This window comes from Balaenoptera ricei, chromosome 12, assembly GCF_028023285.1.
Source record: "Balaenoptera ricei isolate mBalRic1 chromosome 12, mBalRic1.hap2, whole genome shotgun sequence".
In the NCBI taxonomy this organism is placed as follows: domain Eukaryota; kingdom Metazoa; phylum Chordata; class Mammalia; order Artiodactyla; family Balaenopteridae; genus Balaenoptera; species Balaenoptera ricei.
In genome coordinates, this window is record NC_082650.1 from 31,955,463 (window position 1) to 31,983,018 (window position 27,556).

The window sequence follows — 27,556 nt, forward strand, 5'->3', positions numbered from 1 at the left end:
CCCTCTCTTGAGCACTTCATATTTGCAGGACATTGTGTTGGGTGCTATGCATGATATGATGATGCGTGAGATGTTGTCTAGTCTTCGACAAACTTGGAAAACAAATGAGAAAGGAAAAAGCAATTTGCATATATCAGGATGTAAATAAGCACATAATCTAAAGATCTGCAGGAAAAGAGTGAGACAGAAGAGAAGAAATCCTAAGAAAGAAGGAAAAGCTACTCACTGAGATTTACTCATCCTGGATGATGGCTATTTCCAAAGATTGGGTCATGTCGGTGCTGTGACCTACGAGTGATCGGTGAGGTTCTACAACTATGATGTAACAGAAAGAGCAGGAGACCAAGATGGAGTTTCAGGGCTGCCACACACTTATTTTGCATCCTTTAGGCCAGTCAACCTCATACAGCTTCAGTTTCTTCTTCTGTCAAACATGGTTAATAGAAAACTATTTTACAAGTTTGCGGTAATATATGTAAAATGGTCTTTAAATTCTAACGAGTGCTTAGATGTATTATTTCACAGCATACCCTGCTTTCTCATAGGATATTGTTAGAACCAGCTTCCAGTCTGCTAACTACAAGTCAGGGACCACTCTTACAAGATTATCTAGGCTGAGATTCAGGAGAGTGTAAATAGTTTTTTATTTGCTATCTATGTGGCCTTATATAAGGCACTAGAGTCTATGAGCCTCTGTCTCTTCATCTGTAAAATAAAAGTAACAACACGTATGCTACCAGATTCATAGAGTTGACATGAGAATCAAGAAAAGTAATCTGTTTGGAATGTCTTAAAAGGGTATATAACTGTTAAGTATTAAAGAGTGGAAAGAAATTGGCCTGTTCTTAAAATGAGAAATGTTTTACTTCTAGGTCTACTTATTTTCCCCTAAAATGCCAACACCCTGAGATAGTAGCATTAACATTTTGATGGCCATCCTTTCACGACTCTCTTTATGTCTGTAAAGCCCCTCACACACTCACATACCCACTCCCCCCACACACATGTTATTTCAAATGAATGGACTTTAACAATATACGGCTATTAAAAAACATGGTCGGGGACTTCCCTGGCGGTCTAGTGGCTAAGACTTCGCCTTCCAATGCAGGGGGTGTGGGTTCAATCCCTGGTCAGGGAGCTAAGATCCCACATGCCTTGCGGCCAAAAAACTAAAACATAAAACAGAAGCAATATTGTAACAAATTCCATAAAGACTTTTAAAATGGTCCACATCAAAAAAATCTTAAAAAAATAAAAAACATGGTCACCTTTTCTACGTAATTGACCCCTCCCCAATGTACCTTTCAATAGTCAACTCAAGCTGTATCTCCTCTATTGAGCCCCTCCTAAACACTGCCTCCACAAGGTAGAATTTCTCCTTAGCCCCAGGACCCTGTTGATGCCTCCATCATAGTACCCAGTGCTTTATGGCAATTCCTTCCTTCCTAGCTGTTACCTTCTTAAAGGCAGGGACCATGTTTTATCTCCATTTCATAACCCTGGCATTTAATACAATACCTGATACACTGTAGATAATGAATAGGTAATCAAGGAATGAACAAGGTAACAAATAGATGAATGAATGAATGAATGAGTGAACTGCTACCTAGAATGTACACAAATTTTTTAATTGTTCCTTTCTAAATTAGAAGGCAAGTCATAAAATTATTTTCATTATCTATGTCCCAATCATATGTAGTGAATTTGTTAAAGCATACATAATTTTAAATTACATATGTATAGTCAAATCCAAAATGTAAGGCTTGGGAAACCTCAATAATATGTTAACTGAAAGCAATTCCTTATGATTCTAAATCTTGTCAGGGAAGAGAGTGAATCGTAGTCATTGGAGATTTCGTGTGTTAAGTTTGAGAAGTTGTCCCAGTGAGATTATAATACTTATTGGTGATATCCCTGCTATTTATTCCTCTCCAGGACAAAATGGGCCAGCCCAGATTCGCTGGAGGCTTTGTAATGGAAATTAAATGCTCAATGCTACTAAAATTTTAATATACATGGGAATCACCTGTGAATCATGTTAAAAATGCAGATTCCATTTGAATTGATCTGGGTTGGGGTCTGAGGTTCTACATGTGTCCTGGGGTTGTCCATTTTTCCTGTCTATGGACTACCCTTTGAGAAGTAAGGCAATAAAGAATAAAAAGGGGTCATTGCTGTCAACTTCATTTCCAATGACAATACCCTGAGTCTTAAATCACTATGAACTTAACCACTGCCAATTGAGACCCCAGTTATTGGACTTGTTTTATGAAAAGGAGGAATAAAGGTATGTTTTGGCAATTAGTGTAACAAATGACCTTGAAATAACTGAGCTCAGATACTTATTGCTAGTTCGCTCACCCTTTTTACTTCTTGAATGGTTTCTGTGGAGAACTAATTTAAACCAGAAAATCTTACAAAATTTAATTTTGCAATATCGTTGCCTTTGCTACCAAAGAAAATATTCCACCCAGACAAGCATATTTCCAAGATATCAAATTTAATAGAAGCCAAGTAAAAAAATATCATGTTCTACATGCAGCACAAACTCCAGAGACCATGAGCTCAACGTTGGCATTCCAGCTCAGCAGAACATATAGATGAACCAACTCAGAGGGAAAATCCCCCCTGCCTAAAGTGAAAGCAAACGCTACCTAAAAAGATTGTATTGAATCCATAAATCAATTTGGGGAAAACTAACATCTGAACAGTATTGAGTCTTCTAATTCATAAACATGGTATATCTCTCCATTTATTCAAGTCTTCTTTAATTTTTCTCAGGAACGTTTTGCGGTTTTCACTGTACCAATCTTATACGTATTTTATAAAATTTATTCCTAAGTATTTCATGTTTTTGAATGCTATTCTAAATGACTTCTTAAACTTTAGTATCTAATTGTCATTGCTAATATATTAAAGATACAATTGAATTTTGTGTATTGACCTTGTATCCTAGGACCTTGCCAAACTCACTTATTAGTTCTTCCAGCTTTTTAATAGATTCTAAACGAATTTCTAAGTATTTAATCATGTCTTCTGTGAATTAAAATCATTTTAATTATTCCTTTCCCATCTGTATTCCTTTTATTTTTTCCTTGCCTATTGTACAGGCTAGAACCTCTAGTGCAATAATGGACAGAAATCATCATGAGAGAGGGCATCCTTATCTTATTTCTGGTCTTATGGGGAAAGCATTCAGTCTTTCATCATTAAGTATGACATTAATGATAGCTTTTTAATAAATGCCCTTTATCTGAAAGTTCTCAGGACTTCCCTGGTGGTCCAGTGGTTAAGACTCTGGGCTCCCAATGCAAGGGGCCCGGGTTCAATATCTGGTCAGGGAACTAGATCCCGCATGCCACAACAATGATCCCGTGTGCTACAACTAAGACCCAGTGCAGCCAAATAAATTAATAAATACTTTTTTTAAAAAAAGAAAGTTCTCTTCTTTTCCTAGTTTACTGAGAGGTATTTTTTTTTAATAATGAAAGGGTACTGAATTTTGTCAGGTGCTTTCTCTGCATTTCTTGAAATGATCATATAGTTTTCTCCCTTATTTTGTTAACACGGTAAATTACATTGATTTTCAAATATTAAATCAACCTTTCAATCTTATTGTAAACCACACTTGGTCATACTTAATACACACACACACACACACACACACACTCACACACACAGCTAGCTTTTATTTGCTAAGTTTTTCTTATTTTTGTGTCTGTTCATGAGCGATATTGGCCTGTAGTGGTTTTTTTCCTTGTATTTTCTGTGGTTTTGGAATCAAAGTTATGCTGGCTTCATAATATGAATTGAAAAAAAATCCCTCTCTTCCATTATTTGGAAGAGTTTGAGTAATATTGGTATGACTTTTTCCTTAAATATTTGCTTGAATTCAATAGTGAAGCAATCTGAGCCTGGAGTCTTCTTTGTGGGAAAGTTTTGAATTATGGATTTAATTTCATTAATAGATATGGCACTATTCAGTTTTCTATTTTTCCTTAAGTCAGTTCTGGTAATGTAAATCTTTCAAGGAATCTGTCCATTTCATCTAAGTTTTTACATTTATTGGTATATATTTTTCAATTTTCTTTTATTATCCTTTTAATATCTATAAAATCTGTAGAAATGTTTCCTATTTCACTCATGGTGTTGGTCATTTTGCACCTTCTTTCTATTTTCTGGGTGAATCTGACAACAGCCTTACCAATTAACATGGTTTTTAAACATAGAAGGAGGATTTGTTGTTTTTCAAAATGTTCTCAATTGTTTCTCCATTTTCTATTTCATTCATTTCTGCTCTTGTTTTCTTATTTCCTTCTACTTACTTTGGGTTTAATTTCTTTCTCTTTTTCTAGCTTCAGGTATAAGCTTAGATCATTGATTTGAGACCTTTCTTTTTTCTACTATAACATTTAAAGCTATAAAATTCCCTCTAATCACTACTTGAGATGTATCCACAAAATTTAATATGCTTCATTTTTATTTTCATTCAGTTCCAAATAATTTATAAATGCCCTTGTAATATATCTTTTGACCCATGAATTATTTGTAAATTTGTTTTTTTGTTTCCAAATATTTAGGCATTTTCCAGATAGCTTTCTCTTATTTCTTTCTACCTCAATTCTTCAATGGTCAGAGAATATACTCTACAATATATCAGTCCTTTTAAATTTGTTGAGACTTGTCCAGCCAGCTTCCCTGAACTTTGATTTCCATCTTCAACTCGGTCAGGCCACCAGTGTTTTGAAGGGGCTCCCTTCCCAGTCTGGAATTTGCCTTTGAGTGAAAGCTGAGACATTTAGGATTTGTTTCTCTTCCTCAGGGGTTACAACCTTATGCTGCCTATTGTCTAATGTCTGAAAACAGCTGTGTAATATATTGTGTCCAGTTTTCAAGTTGTTTTGGGGGGAAAGTTATGTCTGTTCATTGCTATTTCATCATGGCCAAAAGTGGAAGTTTGGAGTAGTTTTTCATGGATGACCTTGTGAGACTAGGCAATGTGTTTAAAAGTCTAGATGATAAAGTATGCCACGTTGTTGAGGCAAGGGACATGCTCTCTATTTCTTGAGGAGCAATCATGGCTCCACCCAGTGAGGACTGAAGGGAAGGCAGTACCATTTTGTCACCTCAATGGTTTCCACCATGGGAATGGAAGAAACAACACCACCCTGCTCAGGGCAACATTCTTCCAAAGGGGCAACAGAGGCATGCATGGCAGAGCATAGGAGTGAATGATAGAGCCTTAGAAGCTGGCGTTTGGGCATCTTCCTGGCAGAAGAACGGCAATAAACAGAAGCTAGGGCAGAAAATACTGGATGAGCCCTCTCAGAAATTCTTGCAACATAGGAAGTGATGACCTGGAAAATGGCTGACTCATTTTTATAGAAGACTAGATTTCCAAACTTTTATTTTCAAAGCCATAGTATATTGACTTTTAAGACTAGAAACAATGGAAAAGCTATAATTCTCAATATGTAAATATTTATTCAAAAATATTTATTGAACGTCTATGTGTACAAAGAAAAGTTTCTGTCACTGAAGGCCTCCTAGACAACCGAGGGAGAAACAGCTACATTAAGCCAATGCTTATAAGAGTATGTTCAAGGTGTAATCAGAGCACAAAGATGAAGCATTTTTTTTGCTGTTTGGTTAAAAGCCAAACCTATACAATTCAAAACAGATCTTTCATGACAACATTCCTGATTTCAAAACAGGGTAGCCCAGGCAGAAGAAATCAGTCAATCTGATTTGCCCAATGAAATATGGACAATGATCTACTCATGTTTTAGTTTTTGGTGCAGTACCTTATCTTTCTCCTGTGTGAAAGACAAACCAGGGAAGGGTTTCCCAGTCTGCTCGGCACAACAATGGGGATAAAAATAGAAACTGTATTTCAATGCTCTGCTTGGTTATTCAACTACTCTGCTTCTTGATCACAAACTTTTCATAATTTCAAACTGAAGTTTTTAATAAGCAAACAGAGAATACAATCAACCTCAAAAGAAATGCAATCAAAAATTAAAACTGAAAGCAAATTCATGGGTAATTATAACACATTTTAAAGAAAGCCCTAGGAAGTACAGAATTGAGCCCACTGCAAAACTTGATCAATTCAAATGGCCTGATATTAACCATTTAAAGAAAGCCATCAAGCTTTCATATAGCCATTCTCTAGGCTCTAGTCCGTCTTATACATCTCACACACATCTGCTTCTTTATGGGAGCATATTATTAAAAACGCAATAGTGAACCTGTTTGCAATGTAGATTGTTCCCTGAAGGTCACCTCTCCCCAACTCCGACAGCACATATGAATGTGTGTGTGTGTGTGTGTGTGTGTGTGTGTGTGTGTGTGTGTGTAGCTGGAAATGGAGGTTGTTGCTTTTATTTACTCAATATGTATGAACTATCTGCTAAATAAGTTCATCTCCGTGAGATTCCAAAACACAATATCACTTCCCTCCCTAAATAATGGTTTCCATCGTATGAAAGAGCAGAGCTCAGCAGCAAAGAGAATGCATTGCTTATAACAGCAGTGGGAGTACACTGATGGAAGCTGGCAATACCCCTCCGGCAGTAAAATACAAGACATGGCTCTTCTCAACTCTTATAGATCCAACTCAATTTTGCATTGCATGTAATTGTGCTATGCCGCACGGCCTGGGCTGAATAAACCTATGATAGCCTGGAAGGTCAGCGGTTTTCCAGGGAACAAGAAAATATGCTGCTAAGGATCATCTCACTAGCAATAGAATAAGCTCAAGTGCCCAACTAAATAAAAAATTTAATTAAACTCTGAATAATGATGTTTCCACATGCAGAGACTAAGGGAAGCCTGTAGGGAGGTGAATTTTCTTCCATCGTGCCTCTAGAGGACATATATTTGAACATGCCCAAAATAGAATAGGCAAATCTGAATCCATATGCTTTAAATAGACCAAGCTCTCCTTATATACTAAGGAAAACAGTGTTTTGGCAGTGTCTTAATTACTTCTCCATTTCTTTTAGAATGTCAAGATGTTATCCATGTAAGTTCTGCAGTAACTGAATCTTTTTTGTCTTCCTTCCTTATCTTGTATTCAGCAAAGATAAACATTCTTTCAAAAATAGTAAAAAAAAAAAAATCTTTCTGTATTATGTTAAGTGAAAAACTCAGTCTCGAATGGGTATGAGCCTCGAACTCATACTGTATGATTCCATTTCTGTGACATTTTGGAAAGTCAAAAATACAGGAACAGAGAACAGATAAGTGATTGCCAGGGGTTTGGAGTGAAGGGAGCGTCTGAATAGAAAGGGGCAGCTGGAAGGTATTCTTCAGGATAGTAAAATTATTTTGTATCTTGTCTATGGTGGTCATTATAAGCATCCGTGTATGTGTAAAAACTTATCAAACTGTACACCAAAAAATGAATTTTGCAAAATTTTTAATTGGTTTAGAAATAATTTTAGTGCCTATTTTGTAGCAATACAACAATGAGATTCCCCTTGCTATAATGATGCTGAATTTTCAGCATCTCACCTACAGTCTTAATCAGCATCATTATAGCGCATTATTGTTTCAGCATGACTAGAACATTATTACAGCATTATTTTCTGTATCATTAGAGCGTTGTTATTTCAGTGTCACTTAAGCTTCTTAAGCCTCTTACCTAAGTAATATAAATCAAACTAAAGTAATGGTTGGTGTGAAGCACTCTTCCCATTTTCCTGCTTTCACTTTTTTTCTCTCACTTTGAGGCCACTATTTTAAAATACACAACTAGCAAGATACATAAATAACAGGATATTTTTATCTTATACCAAAAATGTATGCCTCACCACAAATTCCCTTAATTTTTTCCTTCCCTCTTCCTTCTTTAAAAGAATAACCAGAAATTGTAATAAAATAATTACTATTCACACATTTTTGAGAAGTGGTTTATCCTATAACTGGGGTATCAATAATGCCAGGACATATGAACCTGGACGACATTCTACTGAGTGAGATGAGCCAGATAAAGACAAATACTGTATGGTATCCCTTACAGGTGGAGTCTATTTTTTAAAAAAGCTGATTTTATAGAAATGGACAATAGAATGATGGTAGCCAGGGGCTGAGGAAGGAGGAAATAAGGAGAGGTAGGTCAAAGGATACATACTTTCAGTTATAAGATCTGAGGATCTAATTTGCAGCATGGTGACTATAGTTAATAATACTGTATTGTATACTTGACATTTGCTCAGAGTAGATCTCAAGTATTCTCACACAAAAAAAGTTAACCATGTGAGGTGATAGATGTGCTATCTTGATCTTGGTCATCATTCCACAATGTATATGTATTCAAATCACCACATGGTACACTTTAAATACAATTATATTTGTCAATTATTTCTCAATAAAGTTGGAAAAAATAAAATAAAACCAACTTTTAAGTTCAAAATTGATGCCATGAGTAAAGCATCTGAAAAAGAGTTTCATATCCTAGTAGTTCCTTTCCTCATTCTCCTTGGTTTCCTTACCCCTTTGCCATGGTCAAGTTGTTAATGGAACCTGGTATGGTATTGTATGTTTGAACACACACAATTGCCATAGAGAGTACTGTCTTCAAACCCAGAGTCCTCAGAGGGAACACTTCCCACTTCAGTGTACCGTGGGTGTAGGTGTCCAAGCTCTAACACCTCCACCTGAAAACCCTTTCCTGGCTGAGCATTTTCTGTTTTGCTGTGTTTCTGCAATAGGAGTATCTCCACCCTATTCCATTTAGAAGCCATGTCCTATAAATCCTGTACAAATAGCAGATCCCTAAGGTAAACCTTAGGAGAGAAACTCGTTTCATCGTGGGTCACAAGGTCTCTCACTGTGGATCTCTGGACACCTTCCATCACTGGCTCTTAGAACTTAATATTTGCATCTCTACCTCTTCCCAGTTGCCCTCTATCCCTTGCTATCTTGTTTTCGTCCATCACAGTGACTCCATTTATTCCCTACAACAGGGAATCTGAACTTTTCTCGAAGGCGTCCCTGTTCAGACTTCTGTCTTCTGGTTTCCTAGTCTGTTGGTCTGAGAGTTGCTTATCTTACCCAGTGTGCACGGATGGAACGTGAATCTCAGTGTGCTTCCTGACACTCAGTCATCTCTCCAAAGGAAGCATCTTCAATGATTTCTTGGGTATCTTTCCAGAACTTTCCCTGTATATACAAGCTTTACACACACACACCCTTTTGAAAAACACACACGAATAGGAGCACATTATTCATATTGTCTTGTGCTTTGCATTTTACTTAATATGCTTACTGATCTCTGTATTTCAAAATAAATATACTCACTTTATTCTTTTTCACAGCAGCATAATTGGTATGTACCATAACTTATTAATCACACCTTTATTGATTGAGTCTCAGTTATTCATTTTTGTTGCTGCCGCCATCATAAGCAACAGTGCGGTCAACATCCTTGTACTTATATTTTTGCAAAGACATGCAAGTGTCATTATAGAAAACTTTTTGAAGTGGAATTAATTGCTGGGTCAACACTTTCAGTTTATTCATTTTCATAAATTTCACCAAACCGTCCTCCCAAAATATAGTATCAATTTATATTCCTACCAAAAGGATGCCAGAGCTCCTGATTCACACAACTTCACCAAGCTAATACGTTACCAAACTTTTAAATCTTTACTTAAATCTTTATTCTTCAATAGGTTAAAAAAAAGATACCTCATTATTGTTTTAACTTGTTTGACCTAATTATTAGTGAGGTCCGTATCTTTGTATACAATATTTGATTTTGGCCAATGTATACTTTTGCCTATTCTGGGATCGATTCAGATCTTTTCTCATGGTGCTCTGAGTCCTCAGAAAATTCATCACACTGTGGGCCACGGGCTCTTCTCTGCCTCAAGTCCAAACAAACCCCAGCACCATTTCTACTCCTACAGATGACGTCCAGGACAGCAGCAAAGGGTCACTTCTATGTCAGGCTGGCCACCTCTCTGGCACTTCCACCAGATATGGGGCCAAGGGTGCCTCTACTCTCAGACCCCAAACTTAAAGTGGGGAAGGGTCGGGGGAGTTCTCTGCCGGTCCAGTGGTTAGGACTCGGCACTTTCACTGCCATGGCCCGGGTTTAATCCCTGGTTGGGGAACTAAGATCCCGGAAGGCGAGTGGTACGGCCAAAAAAAAAAAAGGGAAAGGGTCCTAGCATCACCCCAACCGGAGCAAGGCAGCAGAGGCGTGGAGGACACAGCGCTGCCCGCCCCTCTCCTCAGCAGCCCACTTGCTCCCCTGCCCTCCCCGGCCCACCCCCAGTTTTGAGGCCCTTATCTGGCCTGGGCAGAGAAGATGAGAGCCGGATTCAGTCAGTGGTCCTGCTGCAAGCAGTTTGTTGAACAAATAGAACTGGTGACCTTATCCAGTACAGCTTTGTTTTTCTTTTCCCATCCCTTTAAACTTTAGCCCATGCTTCTTCTTCTCCTTCTCCAGGAAAACTATTTGCAAATCCCTTGGGGATTCTGTGTTGTCTCTTTATTTATATGTGCAGGAATATATATATTCCCAGCGTCACTCTGAGTGACCCATGCCGTCTCTTTTCAGTCATCAGCACGTCCAGTCCTGGTGAGGGTCAAACTCCACGCCCAGCCCCTGCCTGGGCTGCTGGGGGCTGAAAGCCAGGTGCAGGGAAGGAGGCACGGCCCTCCCCCCCGTGCCCCCCACTCACTCCTCTGACTTCCTCGCTCCCTGGAACAGTAGCAGCTCGGGCAGGAGGAGACACGAGGGGAGAAAACAGTACTTCCTGGCCTGGGTGGCTTCACGCCCTCAAGACCTGTTTCAAGCTGGCATTCCCGAGCGAGAAAACAGGTGATGGAAGTGTCCTCTTTCTTTGGAGGCCCCTTCAGGGCTCCTGCCGAGCCCCTCCCTGGAGCCCAGAGGATACAGCTCCGTCCGAGTGGGCCCAGCGCCCCCTCCCCGGGCCTCCTTGGCTGAGGCCTTCTCACCCTCTCCAGCACCCTGGGTGGGCAGGCCAGGCCCAAGGCGGTGAGTCAACGTTTTCCCACCCTCTACACTCCCCAGGGGGGGCGAAGGCAGCCACAGTGGGCTTCGTGGTCTCAGAAGCCTGAGGCGGGGTCCTCTGTGCCTCTAACCCCCAGGGAGATTGAGGCGAGGGGGCAGCTTCAAGGATAAACAAAGCTGGACAGAAATTAAAGCGGTAACAACGATTTTATTCGGTAACCACTGCAGCGGGGGAGAGAGCTGAGCTCCAGCCGTATTTGCACAGAGGTCACTGGCATTTTAAAGGGAGGCTGAGGGAGTGGGAAGGGGAAGCAAAGTGGGGGCTTGAGCAGAGTTGGGGAAGTGAACCTTTACAGAAGGCGAGCAGAGGCGGGTCAGTGTGAAGGCATCAGGCCAGCTGTGTCTGTTCACTGGTGCTTACGCTTACGGAAGTTAGGCTTCTACCCTCCCAAAGAGATGGGGAACAAGCCTTCTACTTCCTGATGAGTACATTTCAAAGGAATGGCTTTCAGGTCTTTGAGAAAGCTTCTCCTGGGTTGTAAGAGATACAAATATTTCTCAAACGGACTGAGGAAATATTTACAGCTGTAAGTTTAGTAGCATTTTACTCAGTGTTCTAAGAACGGGAGGTCAGGGACCTACATCAGGTGTTGGGTAGAACAAATGGTAAAATTCTTTCGGCAGCCTTGACCTTTTCCAGACAGGAACTGCAAGGGGGACTAGGTCATCGCAGGGACCTAACCTTAGGCCACTAGAAGTCATGGCGGAGTTTGGTCACATCTCTTAGTGCAGGTGTTTGGATGAAGTTTAGATGAAGTTGTTTATACTAAAAGTTTCTGTAGTTCTCAGCAGGCCATCCCACCAGGAACAGCATAAGGTATAAAGCACAGCTTGCTCCAAATACCTCCTCCACACAAGATGCTTTTTTATCCCTTTCTTGTGTCCTTGACCCCACTGACAGGTCTGGGTGTCACTCTCTTTGTACATATAAGGGGGAGGGCCTCTCTCAGACACACATCCTTCTTCTGTATCAGCTTACTAGTGCCTCAGTGGAAATGACAGCAGACAGAGACCAACTCCAACATCCTGTTAGCCAAACCTGTGGTTTATACCAAGAATTGGGGCATTGGGAGCCCAAAAGCCAAAACTATAAAAATCAGCCTCCTTTGCTTCTCTATTTTGGTGGTAGCCTCCCACCAAAGACAGGGTCTTATCTGAAATGGGGGAAACAGAGATTACAGAGAAAGGAATAAGCACACCTATATCAATACACCGTGTATCATTTCAACATGGGTTTTTTGCATACCGAGCACCCAGCCCAGTATCTGGCCCAGAGGAAATGTTCAAAAAGTGAGTGAATGAACGAATGCATGAATGAATGGGCCCTATTTCTGAGTAAGGCAATCATTATGTAGTACTTCCTATGGCTGCAATGCAATGAATTGTCTGATCTCTCAATAGGTTAGTTTTATTTTAAAATAGCATTTAAGATTTGATTTATAAGAATAAATGTTTAACATATAACATTTTGAAAATATGAAAACGCACAAATTAGGAAGTAAAGTCACTTGTAATCTCATAACTCATGACTGTTAACATTTTATATGCATATATAAACATATATTATGTATATTATTTAAAAACAAAAATAAACTAAATTATATGATATGAAATCCATACAGCCCCAAAATGGTACATCCTCCCTGGATGCTATTGCCTTTTTTTTAAGCACAACTTTGCTCAAGTTTGCTGTTGTGTTTCACTTTGACTCACAGGTCCTACACTAGTCAGCTTTTGCCACAATAATGCTGCATAAGAACAACAACGACAAAAAAAAAAAACAGGTGGGACTTCCTTGGCACTCCAGCGGTTAAGACTCCATGCTTCCACTACAGGGGGCATGGGTTCAATCCTTGGTGGGGGAACTAACATCCTACATGCTGTGCAGCCAAAATATAAAAATAAAAATAAATTAAAAACAGGTGGCAATATCAGTGAACATCTGGTTCTCACTCCCATGTCTGCAGGAGCAGGTCTGCTAGTCACAACTGCACTTGGCTGGGCTTGGCTCCAGGCCATAGGTCTGGTTCAGGTTGGCTTCACATGTCTCTAAATTTCAAGCCTTTGCTTGATTCATATCCACATACATCCCATTGGCCAAAGCAAGTCACTTGGCCAAGCCCAACATCAGTAGGGCAAAGAAATATATTATGCCTTTGGTGGGATTCACTGTAAAGTTACATGAAACAGGCAGTCACATGGGAAGGATATGGGGAAAGGAGAAGAACTGGAAACAATAATCCAGTCTACCCCAGGCCTAAACATCCTTCTTTCTATCATTCCTTGTAGTTAGGTCTAGGATATTCATAGATCTTCTGTAATGTTTCATTATGTTAAACAACAAACTATAACATTTACTTAGTATAAGCATGAAAGACACATTCTGAATGCACTAAAGACTGGTAATTTCTCTTAAAACAGGAAGTTTGAATTCTCCACAATCTATAGTAATGTACTCATTTTCTTTAGTCTATTTATTACATTCCTTTGATTTGAATGCTCCATTGAACTTTTGTCTATATTTCCATGTGTGTCACTTAACTCAGGAATCCACCTTTCTCCAGGTTTTAGTAGAGCCCTATAGGGATAGTGCTTTCCCATTCTATAGCTGAAATCTTTCTACCATATTCTCTCAGGGAAAATTAATATTTTTGGTATATTAAAACATTTTTATATTTCTAAAATATCTCTAACTTTCTTACATTAAAATATCCCTACATCTATTTATTATAAACTTCTGTCCTTAAGCATATAATGTAAAATACTTATTTTTTAATAAAATGGATAAGAAATAGCCCTATCATAATAAATCACCTCGTACTGTTTTAGAATTTGGAGGTCAACTGTTTTCAATCTCTAAGTCTGCCCAAAAAAATCACATAAACCAATAAAATCCTTTCAACAATGGTGTCATTACCATCACAATTGATGCTTTCCGCCATTTTCCTCGTGCAGTAACTAGGTGTTTTGATCCATATCACTTAAAATACGCAGGTGGTTTCATTTTCTCCTTTCTAACCAGAGACGTGATAAAATGTGTACAAAGCCCCAACGAATACGTCCTTTTTAAGGCCTAAATTACTTCTTGATAGAATGGGCAGGAGAGGAAGCATTGTTAACTCTTTTATGCTGTTAGGAGAGCATATAGTGTGACCCCCAGCTGGGGGTTATGGTGCCCTCATCTGGAGGGGATTTGGTTAGTGTGGGGGGCATGTTTAGTTGTCACAGTAACTGGAGTCTGCTACTGGCATTTAGTGCCTAGGGGTCAGGAATGTAAGTTCTTATATCGCACAGAACCATCTCACCCTACAGAGAGGTGTCCAATTCAAAATACCAGTTGTGCCTTGTGTTGATATACTGACTTAGTGGAGTATGGCCTGTATTAGGACTTTTAGTTGCAAACAACAGAATAACTTAGCTAGTTTAAGTGGAAAAGGAACTTTACATTAAAGGATATTTGGTAGCTCACAGAATCCCCAGAAGGTCCAGAGAATCAGGTTGGGTGGCCAAGTAGCAGGAAAAATGCCTCATGTCACTGCCAGATGCCCCAGGGAAATGCCGTTGCCACCACCCTCTGCCAGCATGTACCACCTACACAGGTCATGGGATCCCCCAGATAGCACCTTTGCCACTGTAGTTTCTGAGACCTGGGTCTCCCTCCACCATCTTCACCAGAATGGATTGATTTCATGCAAGGTCTCCCTCTTGCTTGGTGGAACCCAGATCACGTTTGAACCCCAGTGACAAAGGAGGCTGAGAAGGTGAGTTCCTGGCCTCTACTGCGGGTCTCTACCCAGGGAATCAGGGCTCACAGGGTAGGAGGTACCCCAAACACAGGAAGGGTGTTCAAAAGATGCTGAGCAGTCACTAACTGTGACAAATGTCCAGAAAATCATCAAAAGCGCTCATCTCATTTCCCTCCATAAAGACACTTCCCAAGCATGGACCTGATAAAAACAGCCTCCAAAATTGTCTTATAGCATCTTAAAAAGATATATTTAGTCTCTTCCACTGTTGCATTTTCATTCTATTTTCCCTACCTCAATTAGCATATCAGATATTTTTTGGATTGCTGCTTACATATCACTGCTGTTTCTTTCCTCAGCACTGTAATTCCTTTTTTTAAAAATTGATTGATTGATTGATTGATTTTGGCTGCACTGGGTCTTAGCTGCAGCACTCGGGATCTTCGCTGTGGCATGCAGGATCTCTTGGTTGTGGCATGCAGACTTCTTAACTGTCGCATGCGGGATCTAGTTCCCCGACCTGGTATCGAACCGGGGCCCCCTGCATTGGGAGCGTGGAGTCTTACCCACTGGACCACCAGTGAAGTCCCAGCATGGTAATTCCTGTTCAGCTCTACGACTCTTATTTCTTTGTCCTCTCACCTCCTACAACTTTATATATCTCACATGAGCATTTACAAAAAAAAAAATTCTTTTAATTATGGGGTAAGATAACATGTATGTGGTTTTAAAAAAGCAAAAAGAAGTACAGTGCACTTTGGTTCAAAGACATAACCATGGTGACTTTGTGTCCATGTGGTTTTTGGAAGGAAGTGTGGGGAGTAACCAGAAGTGTTGTATCCATTTGCTATATGACTACTTAAGAACAAGAGCTCCATATACCATATAGCAGCTTAAGTGGACAGGACTGTAAACAAATGGGTCAAAGAATTTTACACGTAAATATATAGGGCAGTGCCATAGAACAGTGGCTTTTCAGAAGTCACTTGAACCACTAAAGGGAAAGCAACATAAGTTTCCCAGAAACAATGAATCGATTTCTCAGTTTTATTATTCCTATCTTTGATGCTATAACAGAACTTCATGGCCTTCCAATGAGTAACTAATTGTGGACTACACAGGGGAATAAGTATTGCAGTTTACATTTTAAAATTATCCCAAATTGCCTGAATTCATCAGTTACATTTAATGAATGCAAATAAGTAGTTTTGAGGCTATCATACTAGAGCTGATAATAGCACCTTCCGTCAGCTCTCAAATTACCTTATAAACAAGCTTTCTTATCCCCAAAATAGTGATCCAGGAAAGAAATGCTCTAGCTAGTATCAGAATTTTAAATTCACTGACTCAGAGTGGGTTGCTCTAATATTCATTTTTACTGTGAATGAATAATCCAGGGGTTTGTCTTGTTAAGAATGTGTACTGCCATCAAACTCACGTAGGGACTTGGAAACTTTTTTTTAAAGTACACTGGATTTATTTTTTATATGACTAACTGGAAAACCTGTTATTCAGGAAGGCACCCACAATTTGTTCAATGATAAAACTGTTATTTGAAAGTGATGAAAATAATGGATGATGATAGGTTATCCATTCATCAATTTAGGTTTGGAGATACTATAGGTTTATTTTCTTTGATTATATAATGAAATAAATTCTTAATTTGTTACATAATCTGATAGCTAGTTTATGAATTGATGATCAAGTATAGAGGTGCAAACATACCTTATTAGTCTTATGTCTGAAATAACATCTAGAGTGTGAAGTCAAAACTACTGTAATTACCTCCCTACGGGAACATCTGGCTGCTGGGATGACCAGGTAGAAGCACATTTGGGATTTTGGAGTGAATAGTTTGAATCTTAAGTATGTTCTAGATAGAAATCTAGTACATCTCAAAGGCTTATAGTTAGTTTAGACTGAAAAGTAGGTTAATACAATAACGATCTAGGATGCTATAAATGGGACCAAGTTCAAAGCTGGCAGAATCTTGCCCTGCTGTTGAAAATATTACTTTTTTGACATCCCTTAGAATATTCATATAGGATCTACTATTTTACCAGTGACTGAAAATGTTGGAATCTGGTTATACATGTAAATACGTGTCATTAGGTTTCCCTATGTGACGTCGACAGAGCCTTCTAGAATTCTGAGTCTCTTGTAGACAACAGATGCACTAGAGCAGCCCAGTCAAGAAGGCCCCAAACATGGGTAGCTGTCCCGGACATGGCATCCGCAGGACTAGCATCGAAGTATAGTCACAAAGAGTCTAGGGTCCTTGGAAATCACCTGGCCAAATCACCTGGCACCACACTGTTTCAATACAAAAAAGTGAATTGGTTTGGAATCATCATCAGTGGTGGGCCCAGGTCCCCCTCCTGGACCAAACCAATGCTCTCTCACCAACCACACAGCCTCCCTGTCAGACACTAGCCTACATAACATACTATACCAACTTAGGACAACATAGTCTGTCTATGTGACCCAACGAGCAATTATTCTATGACTTTGACTAATGGGGAAAAAGTCATTTCATATATTTCTGATCCCAAACTTTGATTTTTGCAAATTAATGTCTTAATTAGATTTTTTAAATGGAAACAAGAAGAAGATTTATCTTACTGTACACTTTCCATTGTCTTTGTAAACCTGCTTAAATGAAGATTTCACTGATAAAAACTGGAATCTTTAATCCCTAAATTAAATATCTGGGTTTTTTTTTTTTCCAGTTCCGTCATATCAGCTGACCACTCTCCTACGTTCATAGAACTTCAGGGCTGCAAGGGAGCTGGTTTAGTCAAAAGAAAGTGACTTTCCCTTTGTTCCACATCCTTAACTTATGAAATGATTTGTACTCGGTGGAGAGAGGAACTGCCGCATTGTGGAAAGAGCGTGGCTTTGAAGTAGAATAGACGCAAGTTTAAATTTAGCCCTACCTTTTATTAGCTTTATAAATCGCCATTTAACCATTTAGAGCCCCAGTTTCCTAGTTTCCTAATCTCTAAAACAGAACCAGTAACTTCCTAACAGGGTCACTGAAGGGAAGAAATGTAATAATGTGCCAAAATCACCTCGCTCACAGCCAGGTATTTAACAAATGGGAGGTATGATTCTTAAGTAAAAGAACAGTGGGGCATGTAACCCCAGATTGCAAAAAGGATACTTTTTTAAGCCTTTCAAATTGTTGGGAAGGGTTGGAGTAGCTCCTTCAGGATAAAGAGATTTATAGATGTATGTTAAGAAGTGTTATTTTTCCTGAAATATTGTTAACTTAGGTTCTGGGAGGAGCCCTGGGTTGTAGTTCAGGTCCTGTGCCCTAGCAGCAGAATGGCCTTGGATATGGCACTTGATCTCCTTAGGACTGTTTCCTCACTTAAAAGACAAGGCAAGCCCCCAAATATCTTTGCTTCCCACTTCGAGGGTTGACTTAAGGAAGCCATCTACAAACAGTAAAGCCCTCCGCCCCCAGGACGGACTCCTGGTAAGCAGCTCCCAGGTCTTTGCATCTGGATGGACCCTCTCTCTTCATCTCTGCTACTGACATCACTTCAGTGACCCACTGTTAGCAGTTTATGAGATGCTATTGAGATTTTCTTTGCCTTCAATGTTCTGTTGTTAATCCTCTGTGAAGCTGACTGATGTGAAGAGCTTTAAAAGTCTCAGGTTAAAGGTGCTCTGCCAGCTGTGCTATCTTAGCATGAAGGACAAAAACGTAAAAGTTAAGAAACACTAAACTATCGGAGCGCCTGTTTCTGACTTCACTATATTCACAAAGATCCAACAGCTTCTAAGAGTGAGACAAAAAAATAAAGAAAGGCAACAAGGGAAAACAATACATTTATTAACAGGCATGAAAATGCATAAACTCACTTATAAATAAATGTAGTATAATTTACCCAGTGAAAAAATAGCTAAAATCCATGAGTAAACTGGATTTTTATCTTTGAAATGATTACATATTTGATCTCTAATAATTTCCCCCTCCATCATGATCTCTTAGTAGCAGCAATTTTACACTGACTATAGAAAAAGCTGTTACCAGTGATTATCGTATGGGAGGGAAACTTTTCAAGAATTTTCTTTAAAAATGAACCAGTGCAAACAAATTCAGATTATGAGGGATACAGTAAGACCGGGGGCTTATCTTCAGAAAAGTAGAAAATAAAAAATCCCAAACATTCATTAAGAAATGAAAAAGCAAATTACATTTTGATCACTGAAAAATAACACATATGGACATTATAAAACATTCTTAACCAGTGACTGCAATAATTACATTTATAAATGTTCATTCAAGTACTAGTGATCAAAAAACATTCAAAGTCTCATTAAAAGTAACACTAGGCATAGATACATGTGAACAATGCTTCTTTTGATTTAACAACAAAAATCATGTCAACAGGAGACAAGTTACCCTTAAAATACTGTATTTTTTTTTTTTTTGTCTGTAAATGATTTTCCACAGTCTGTATATTTTATTTGTGAGGACCCAACGAACATCTCACAATGGCTAATTAAGAAGTCCTTTCTATAAAATGAATCTCAGTATTATAGAGATAAACATTCTAAAACACAAGTTTAGCTTAAAAATAACAGTGCAGAATCAGTTTTCTTTCGTAAGAAATTGTTAACTCCTTACCAATGTTGGTTTGCTGTTGTGCAGACTCTATCAGAACACTTCTGTGGTATTTACCAAAGAGCTATTTAATGAGCTGAAAAGATTTCATAAACTCTGGTACCACGATAGCAATGTAGAGCTTAAGTCAAAATTGCGCTGAAATCAACATCATTTCCTTCATTACTGTTGTTAATGAATCTTCCTTCAAAAAGCTCCCTCCTAATTTTGGCCTGAGTCTCAGGCTTTAATAAAAGTTCCTTTATCTGTTTCACTTTGGACTGCAGACCCATCCTCTCTCGACGCAAAGCTTCATTAATTAAGTCCCGGATTCCAATAGGTTTCTGGCCTATGGAAAAAAAATTATATAATACATTTTACATACAAATGCCAATGAAAAACATTAAATATGGCACACTGACTTATCAAAAGAGGGTTAAAAAGAAACCTTTAAAATGCTGCCCACATTTTATAGAAAAGGTTGCATTTCACCAAAAATATATCATTTACATGAAACAAACTTACTGTAAATAAAGATCACTGCATAAGCGACAGCACACATAGGACAAACATGAAACATTATGGACTAGCTATATGGATAATAATTTCAACAGTGATCATTTTAATCATAGCACTTGTTAGCTCTGTGTGTGTTTTGGCCTCAGATAAAGTAGTCAAATGCCCTGCTAAGCAATATAAATGGCAGTATTCCATTTATGGCAAGGCCCCTTCCATGGCCTTTGAATCCACGAGGCATCACGCAAAATCCTCTCTCCCACAGCCTCGGCTGAGGGCAAGTAAAACCTGGGCCATTCTTCCTTCATAAATTAATTTCCTCTGATAGTCCCAGCACTCCATTTCTCTTCTGTTGTGTTTCAGGAATGCAAACACATCGATCATGAAAGTATTAGGCAATCTCCACAGATTGGACAAGAGACACTTAAATAGCACAATGCAAATTAGTCCATTGACTCGGCAGAGGGGAGCAGGGATGCTTCTCACGGAGCGGCGGGGGCCTGCCTGCCTTCGGGTCTCATTTCCTGTTGTTGTCACTGTCAGTGCCATTCCTATCAGCCTCTTCAGTTTTCACAGAGCTCCCATCCCCTGGCTTGTTTTTGTTCTGTGTTTCTTCCAGATACTGCTGGACAGCCTTGAGCACCGCATTCTCCACCAGCCTCTTACTGAGCCTTACCAGTTCAGCATCATCGGGCTCACCTCCATTCTTATCACCTACATTCCACAATAGAGAAGATAGGTCACTGAGATCATATTGCCATAGAAACTCAGCATGCAGGGGCCAGCTAGTTCAGTTAGTTACAAAGAGCAAGTGTCCTTCAGTCTGGTAAACTGGATCTATAAATCCAAGAATACTGGCTTGGCCTTTCATTTGGTATTTGCAGAAGCAGGAGACTGCCTGTCCCTGAAGACTTCAGGTTGAAAAGCAGTTCATTAGCCCCAATCTAAAAATATTCGACCTAGCAATGCTGGAAGTTCCCCATTTCTACATGGGATTTTTGTTTTTCTCTCATCCAAAAGTGATTACTACTACTAAAGTCCACATACCCACCACCTGGAGCCTCAGACATGTGAAATCACCAACAAGATGTATTTGCTTCTACTTTGCCACTACCAAACGTCAGGTAATTGAGATTTCCTAATCAACTAGCCACATAGGATCAGTAATTTTATAACCCTTGGCCTGGATGGTTGTTAACAAAGTCTCAGCCCTCCCATGAAAACAAAGGCAATTACTACTGCTAGGAAATGGTTAAAATAAGCTTGTAAAACTAATATTCTTTTTAATTTCAGAGCTATCACTGCAATTTAAGAAATAGGAAACTCTTCGAGGAAGAGTTAGGATTATGACAGTAAATTACTAGATGTTAGTATTTCATGGCCATTTTGCTTCCCTGCTAGTGATGATCAAGGTTAAATTATCCTTTCATTTTTCTGTAAAAGGGCTGGTTGTCATCTGTTCAAATGCTGCACATTTCCCATTCATTCTCTTTCTTGTCTCCCTTAACTGAGGGAAAAAAACTAGGGGGCTCGTCTCTCATGCCCAGTCAGTCCTTCATCTCCTTCCACTGAGCTATGGATCCAGGAAGGCAGATGACTGGAAGCAAAGACATCTGAGCACCTAAATATATTAAGTAAATGCTAACAGATCTCAAGGGAGTGATAGACAGCATTACAATAATAGTAGGGGATTTTAATACTCTACTTTCAACAATGGATAGATCATCCGGACAGAACATCAATAAGAAAACATTGGATTTGAACTATACTTGAGGCCAAATGGACCTAAGAGACATATAAAGAACATTCCATCCAACAGCACCAGAATACACATTCTTCTCAAGCATATACGGAACATTTTCCAGGATAGATTATATATTAGGTCACAAAACAAGTCTTAGCAAATTTTTAAAAACTGAAATCATACCAAGTATCTTTTTCTGACCACAATGGTATGAAACCAGACATCAATAACAAGAGGAAAACTGGAAAATTCACAAACATATAGAAATTAAACAAACACTCATGAACAACCAATGAGTCAAAGATGAAATCAAAAGGGAAATTAAAAACATATATCTTGAAACAAACAAAAATGGGAACACAACATACCAAAGCTTATGATCCAGCAAAAGTAGTGTTAAAAGGGAAGTTTATAGAAATAAATGCCCGCACTAAGAAAAAAGGATGATCTCAAGTAACCAACCCAAACTTGGGACTTCCCTGGTGGTCCAGTGGTAAAGAATCTGCCTTTCAATGCAGGGGACGTGGGTTAGATCCCTGGTCAGGGAACTAAGATCCCACATGCCACAGGGCAACTAAGCCCACACGCCACACTGCAGAGCTTGCGCGCCTCAACTAGAGAGCCTGTGTGCTGCAAACTACAGAGCCCAAGCATTCTGGAACCCACACGCCACAACTACAGAGCCCACGCACCCTGGAGCCTATGCGTCACAACTAGAGAAGAGAAAACCTGTACACCACAACTAAAGAGAAGGCCGCGGGCCACAGCGAAGAGCCCACGTGCCACAACGAAAGATCCTGCATGCCTCAACGAAGATCCCGCATGCCACAACTAAGACCCAACACAGCCAAAAATAAATAATAAATAACTCTTAAAATAAAAACCTAACTTGACATCTCAAGAAACTAAAATATAAGAACTAAGCCCAAAGTTAGCAGAAGGAAGGACATAAAAATCAGAGCAGAAATAAATGAAATAGAAAATAGAAAAACAGTAGAAAAGATCAATGAAAATAAAGGTTGTTTTTTTTGAAAAGATAAAACAAAAACAACAGACGTTTAGCTAGACTTACCAAGATAAAGAGAGAACTCAAACAAAATTATAAAGAAAGAGGAGACATTACAACTGATACCACAGAAATAAATATCATAAGAGACTACTGTGAACAATTATAGGCCACTAATCAGACAACCCAGAAGAAATGGATAAATTCCTAGAAACGTACAACCTTCACGTCTGACTCATGAGGAAACAGACAATCTGAACAGACCAATAACAAATTTAAGATTAAATCAGTAATCAAAAACCTCTAACAAATAAAAGCTCAAGACAGTATGGCTTTATGGGTGAATTTTTACCAACTGCTGATGTGCAATAAATCTTACTGTGCTGAGATTGCGCACAACGTCTCCTCCAAGAACCGCAAAGCCATTGTGGAGAGAGCAGCCCAGCTGGCCATCAGAGTCACCAAGCCCAACGCCAGGCTGCGCAGTGAGGAAAATGAATAGACAGCTCGTGTGCATGTTTTGTTTGTGTTAAGAAAACCGTAAAATGGCAAAAAAATAATAATAATAATAATAAAAAAAGAAGAATTAACACCAATTCTTCTCAAACTCTGCCAAAAAAAAACAAAAAACAAAAACCATCAAAACAACAACAACAACAAAAAACCCGAAGAGGACATAACACTCCCACACTCATTTTGTGAGGTCAGCATTACCCTGATATCAAAGCCAGGTAAGGTACTATAAGAAAAAAACCCAAAATAACCCAGGCCAATACCCTCATAAATTTAGATGCAAAAACCTCAACAGAATACTAGCAAACCAAATTCAAAAGCACATTAAAAGGATCATACACCACAATCAAGGGATATTTATCCCTGGGATATAAAAATGGTTCAACATATGCAAATAAATCAATGTGATACACCAGATTAACAAAATAAAGGATAAAAATCATATGATCATTTCAATATATTTAGAAAAGACATTTGACACAATTCAACATCCCTTTGTAATAAAAACTCTCAACAAATTGGGTACGGAAGGAACATATCTCAACATAATAAAGGCCATATATGACACACCCACAGCTAACACACTCAATGGTGAAAGGTTGAAAGTTTTCCCTCTAAAATCAGAAACAAGGCAAGGGTGCCCACCCTCACCACTCTTATTCCACATAGTAATGGAAGCCTCAGCAAGAGCAATCAGGCAAGAATAAGAAAAAAAAGGCATCCAAATCAGAAAGGAAGAAGTATGATTGTCTCTGTTTGCTGATAACATGATCTTGTGTATAGAAAATCCTAAAGACTCCACCCAAAAAAACTGTTAGACCTAATAAATGAATTCAGTAAAGTTTCAAGATACAAAATCAACATACAAAAATCAGTTGCATTTCTATACAGTAACAATGAACCATCTGAAAAAGAAATTTTAAAAATAATTCTATTTAAAATAGTATCAGAAACAATAAAATACTTAGGAATAAATTTAACCAAGGAAGTTAAATATCTATATACTGAAGACTATAAGATTCTGATGAAAGAAATTGAAGAAGACACAAATAAATGGAAAAATACCCCATGTTCATGGGAAGAGTTAATATCATTAAAATGTCCATACTATTGAAAGCCATCTATAGATTCAATGCAATCCCTATCAAAATTACAATGGCATTTATTCACAGAAATAGAAAAAAAAAATCCTAAAATTCATATGGAACCACAAAAGACCCCCAAAAGCCAAAGCAATGATGAGAAAGAACAAAGCTGGAAGCATCACACTTCCTGATTTCAAAACAATATGGTACTGGTATAAAAAAAGACATATACTAGGCCATGGAGCAGAATCAAGAGCACAGAAATAAACTCACACATATACGGTCAACTAATATTTGGCAGTGGAGCCAAGAATACATAATGGGGAAAGGACAGTCTTTTCAATAAGTAGTGCTGGGAAGACTGGATATCCACATTCAAAAGGATGAAATTTGACCCTTATCTTACACCACTCACAAACATTACCTTGAAATGAATTAAGGACTTAAGGCCTGAAACTATAACATTCCTAGAAGAAAACATAGGAGAGGAGAAAAGCTCCTTGACTTTGGTCTTGGCAATGCCTTTTTTGGATATGGCACCAAAACAACAAGCAACAGAAGTAAAAATCAACAAGTGGGACTACATCAAACTAAAGAGCTTCTGCACAGCAAAAGAAGCAATCAACAAAATGAAAAGGCAACCTACAGAATAGGAAAAAATATTTGCAAATCACATATCTGATAAAGGGTTCATATTCAAAATATATAAGGAACTCATACAACTCAATAGCAAAAACACAAAAAATCCTATTTAAAAATGGGCAGAGAACTTGAATAAACATTTTTCCAAAGAAGACATGCAAATGGCCAACAAGTACATGGAAAGGTGTTCAAATCACTCATCATCAGGGAATGCAAATCAAAACCACAATCAGGTATCACTTCACACATGTTAGAATGGCTATTATGAAAAAAAACAAGAAATAACAAATGCTGGTGAGGATGCAGAGAAAAGGGAACCCTTTGTACTATTGGTAGGAATGTAAATTGGTGCAGTCACTATGGAAAACAGTATGACGATGCCTCAAAAAAATTAAAAATACAATTACCATGTGATCCAGCAATCCCACTTCCGGGCATATATCTGAAGAAGATGAAATCACTATCTCAAAGAGATATCTGTGCTCCCCTGTTCACTACAACATATTTCACAATAGCCAAGACATGGAAACAACCTAAGTGTCCATCAATGGTTGAATGGATAAAGAAAATGTGGTGTATATATATACAATGAAATATTATTCAGCCATTAAAAAGAAAGAAATCCTGCCATTTGTGACATGGATAAACCTTGAGGGCATTATGCTAAGCGAAATAAGTCAGAAAAAGTCAAATACTGTATGATCTCACTTACATATGGAATCTAAAAACACTGAACATATAGAAACAGGAGAATGGAGGTTGCCAGGAACTGAGGGGGATAGGCCCGGAAAATATGTTGGTCAAGGGAACACACTTTCAGATATAAGATGAATAAGTTCTGGGGCTCTAACGTACAGCATGGTGACTACAGTTAACAATACTGGATCCTATACTTCAAAGTTGCTATGAGAGTGGAGCTTTAATGTTCTCAGCATAACAACAAAATTATAATTATGTGAAGTGAAGGATATGTTAACTAATCTTACTGTAGCAAACATTTCACAATATATAAATGTATCAAGTCATCACCACTGTACACCTTAAATTTATATAATGTTATATGTCAATTATACCTCAATAAAGCTGGAAAAAAAGAAGTAATTAGAACGCTCACACATTAAACATCAGCTCAGTTTTGGAATATCACCCATGACCTCCAGAAGCCAAAAGCCCAATGCCGCACTTACGACCTCAGGTCTGGGACAGGCAGACACAGAGGGTGTGAACAGGAAGATGGACATTATTTTCTAACCTAGCATGTAACAGGGACTGGAATACAAAAGCATACATGCCAAGGGTGAGAACTGGCTCCTAACCCCCCTTCTGAGCCCCACCACTTCTCCTTAACACATGTCCGAGGCCAATTATGCTTATAACCATCATTCCTAGCAACATCCAAGCAGAAGAGGGATGGGTTAAAGGCCCATCTGGACACGCTACAGTGGGAGGCCTTAGCAACTGCTCTCCCCTCAAAAGTGACAATATGGTACTCCAGGCCCATGACCAAAAGTCCTGGATAGTAAGCTTTAACTCAGTGATCTCTATATAGAATTTACTAAAATAAATATGTCAAGATATTGTTAAAAGAAAGATAAAGAAATTCATTACTAATACCATACTTGGGAGCAAGTTTAGACTATTTTTATCAGTAAGAATGAATGAGTATATTGCCTAATATTTAAAGAATTCTATTAATCTTACAACACAGTGTTTATACTGTATAGGTGTACCTCCAGATGTGTTACCTGGAACTATTTTATAGTGGCTCTTCAAATTTAAGAGGGAAAATCAAACTTCACATGAAGAAATACTTCTTAAGTACCCTTCAATACACTGTAAACGACTCTCTACATCTGCCACCCTATTTGTGCTCTGCATCTAGGCCAGAGATTGCATTCTTGCAGCTCTTCCTGACCCCAGTCAGCTTTAAGATAACATCACTCATCATATTACTGATACATCACCAGTAAGATAATAGGGTTGGATTTGAGTCTAATCATTACTCAGTCTCCAAGAAGCATATCAGGTCAAAAAGTGTGTGCTTCAGTGATTTCTCTCAGTACACAATAAAGTGTCCCATTACTTCAAACATTAAGAAATTTAAAACACAAAAATCTTCCCACAAAAAGTTAATTTTCCCTTCTGACTTTCATATTTCTGTTTATGCTTTTACTATCAACCAAGACAACCAAGCTCAAAACAAGATTATTACCATCTTTAACTCCTTCCTTTCCCTACTCAACCCACTTCATCACCAAGTCTTATCCATGTGCCCTTCACAATTTCTCCCCTCTTCAATGCATCTAGTATAACACCTCTGGATTAATATTTCTAAAACATCCCTTTTACTCTCCATTGTCTCTACAGGAAAATTTAAACTTGCCTTCCAAGGCTTTCCAAAATTTACCTTTGGTGATCACCTACTACTGTCGCACTTCCACTGTCAGCTGCCAGCATCTCCTCAGGAACCTCTTCACCATTCCTTATTTCTAGGCAGTCCTCCTTCTCTCTCACCAACTAAACTCCCATCTACTCCATGAAGCCTTCCTTGACTAACCCAGACAGAAGGGATGAGCTTCCACTGGATTACTATAACTCTGATTACATGTATAGTACATGGTTGCTTGGTCATTCATTCA

General features: G+C 38.6%; 1 protein-coding gene across 6 annotated transcripts in view; it reads right to left on the bottom strand.

Annotated features, from left to right (window-relative positions):
* Positions 1–18,614: 18,614 nt before the first annotated feature.
* AKAP7 (A-kinase anchoring protein 7) overlaps positions 18,615–27,556 on the bottom strand; it is a 141,897-nt gene continuing 132,955 nt past the window's right edge. For 4 of the 6 annotated variants that reach the window (XM_059941207.1, XM_059941201.1, XM_059941206.1 and 1 more), the window contains one exon: positions 19,670–20,641. In XM_059941207.1, coding sequence (XP_059797190.1) covers positions 20,445–20,641 — 197 coding nt within the window. In that variant the 3' untranslated portion in view covers positions 19,670–20,444. Of the gene's footprint in view, positions 20,642–27,556 lie in introns of all 6 variants that reach the window. The other 2 variants (XM_059941202.1, XM_059941204.1) reach the window with 1 other exon arrangement.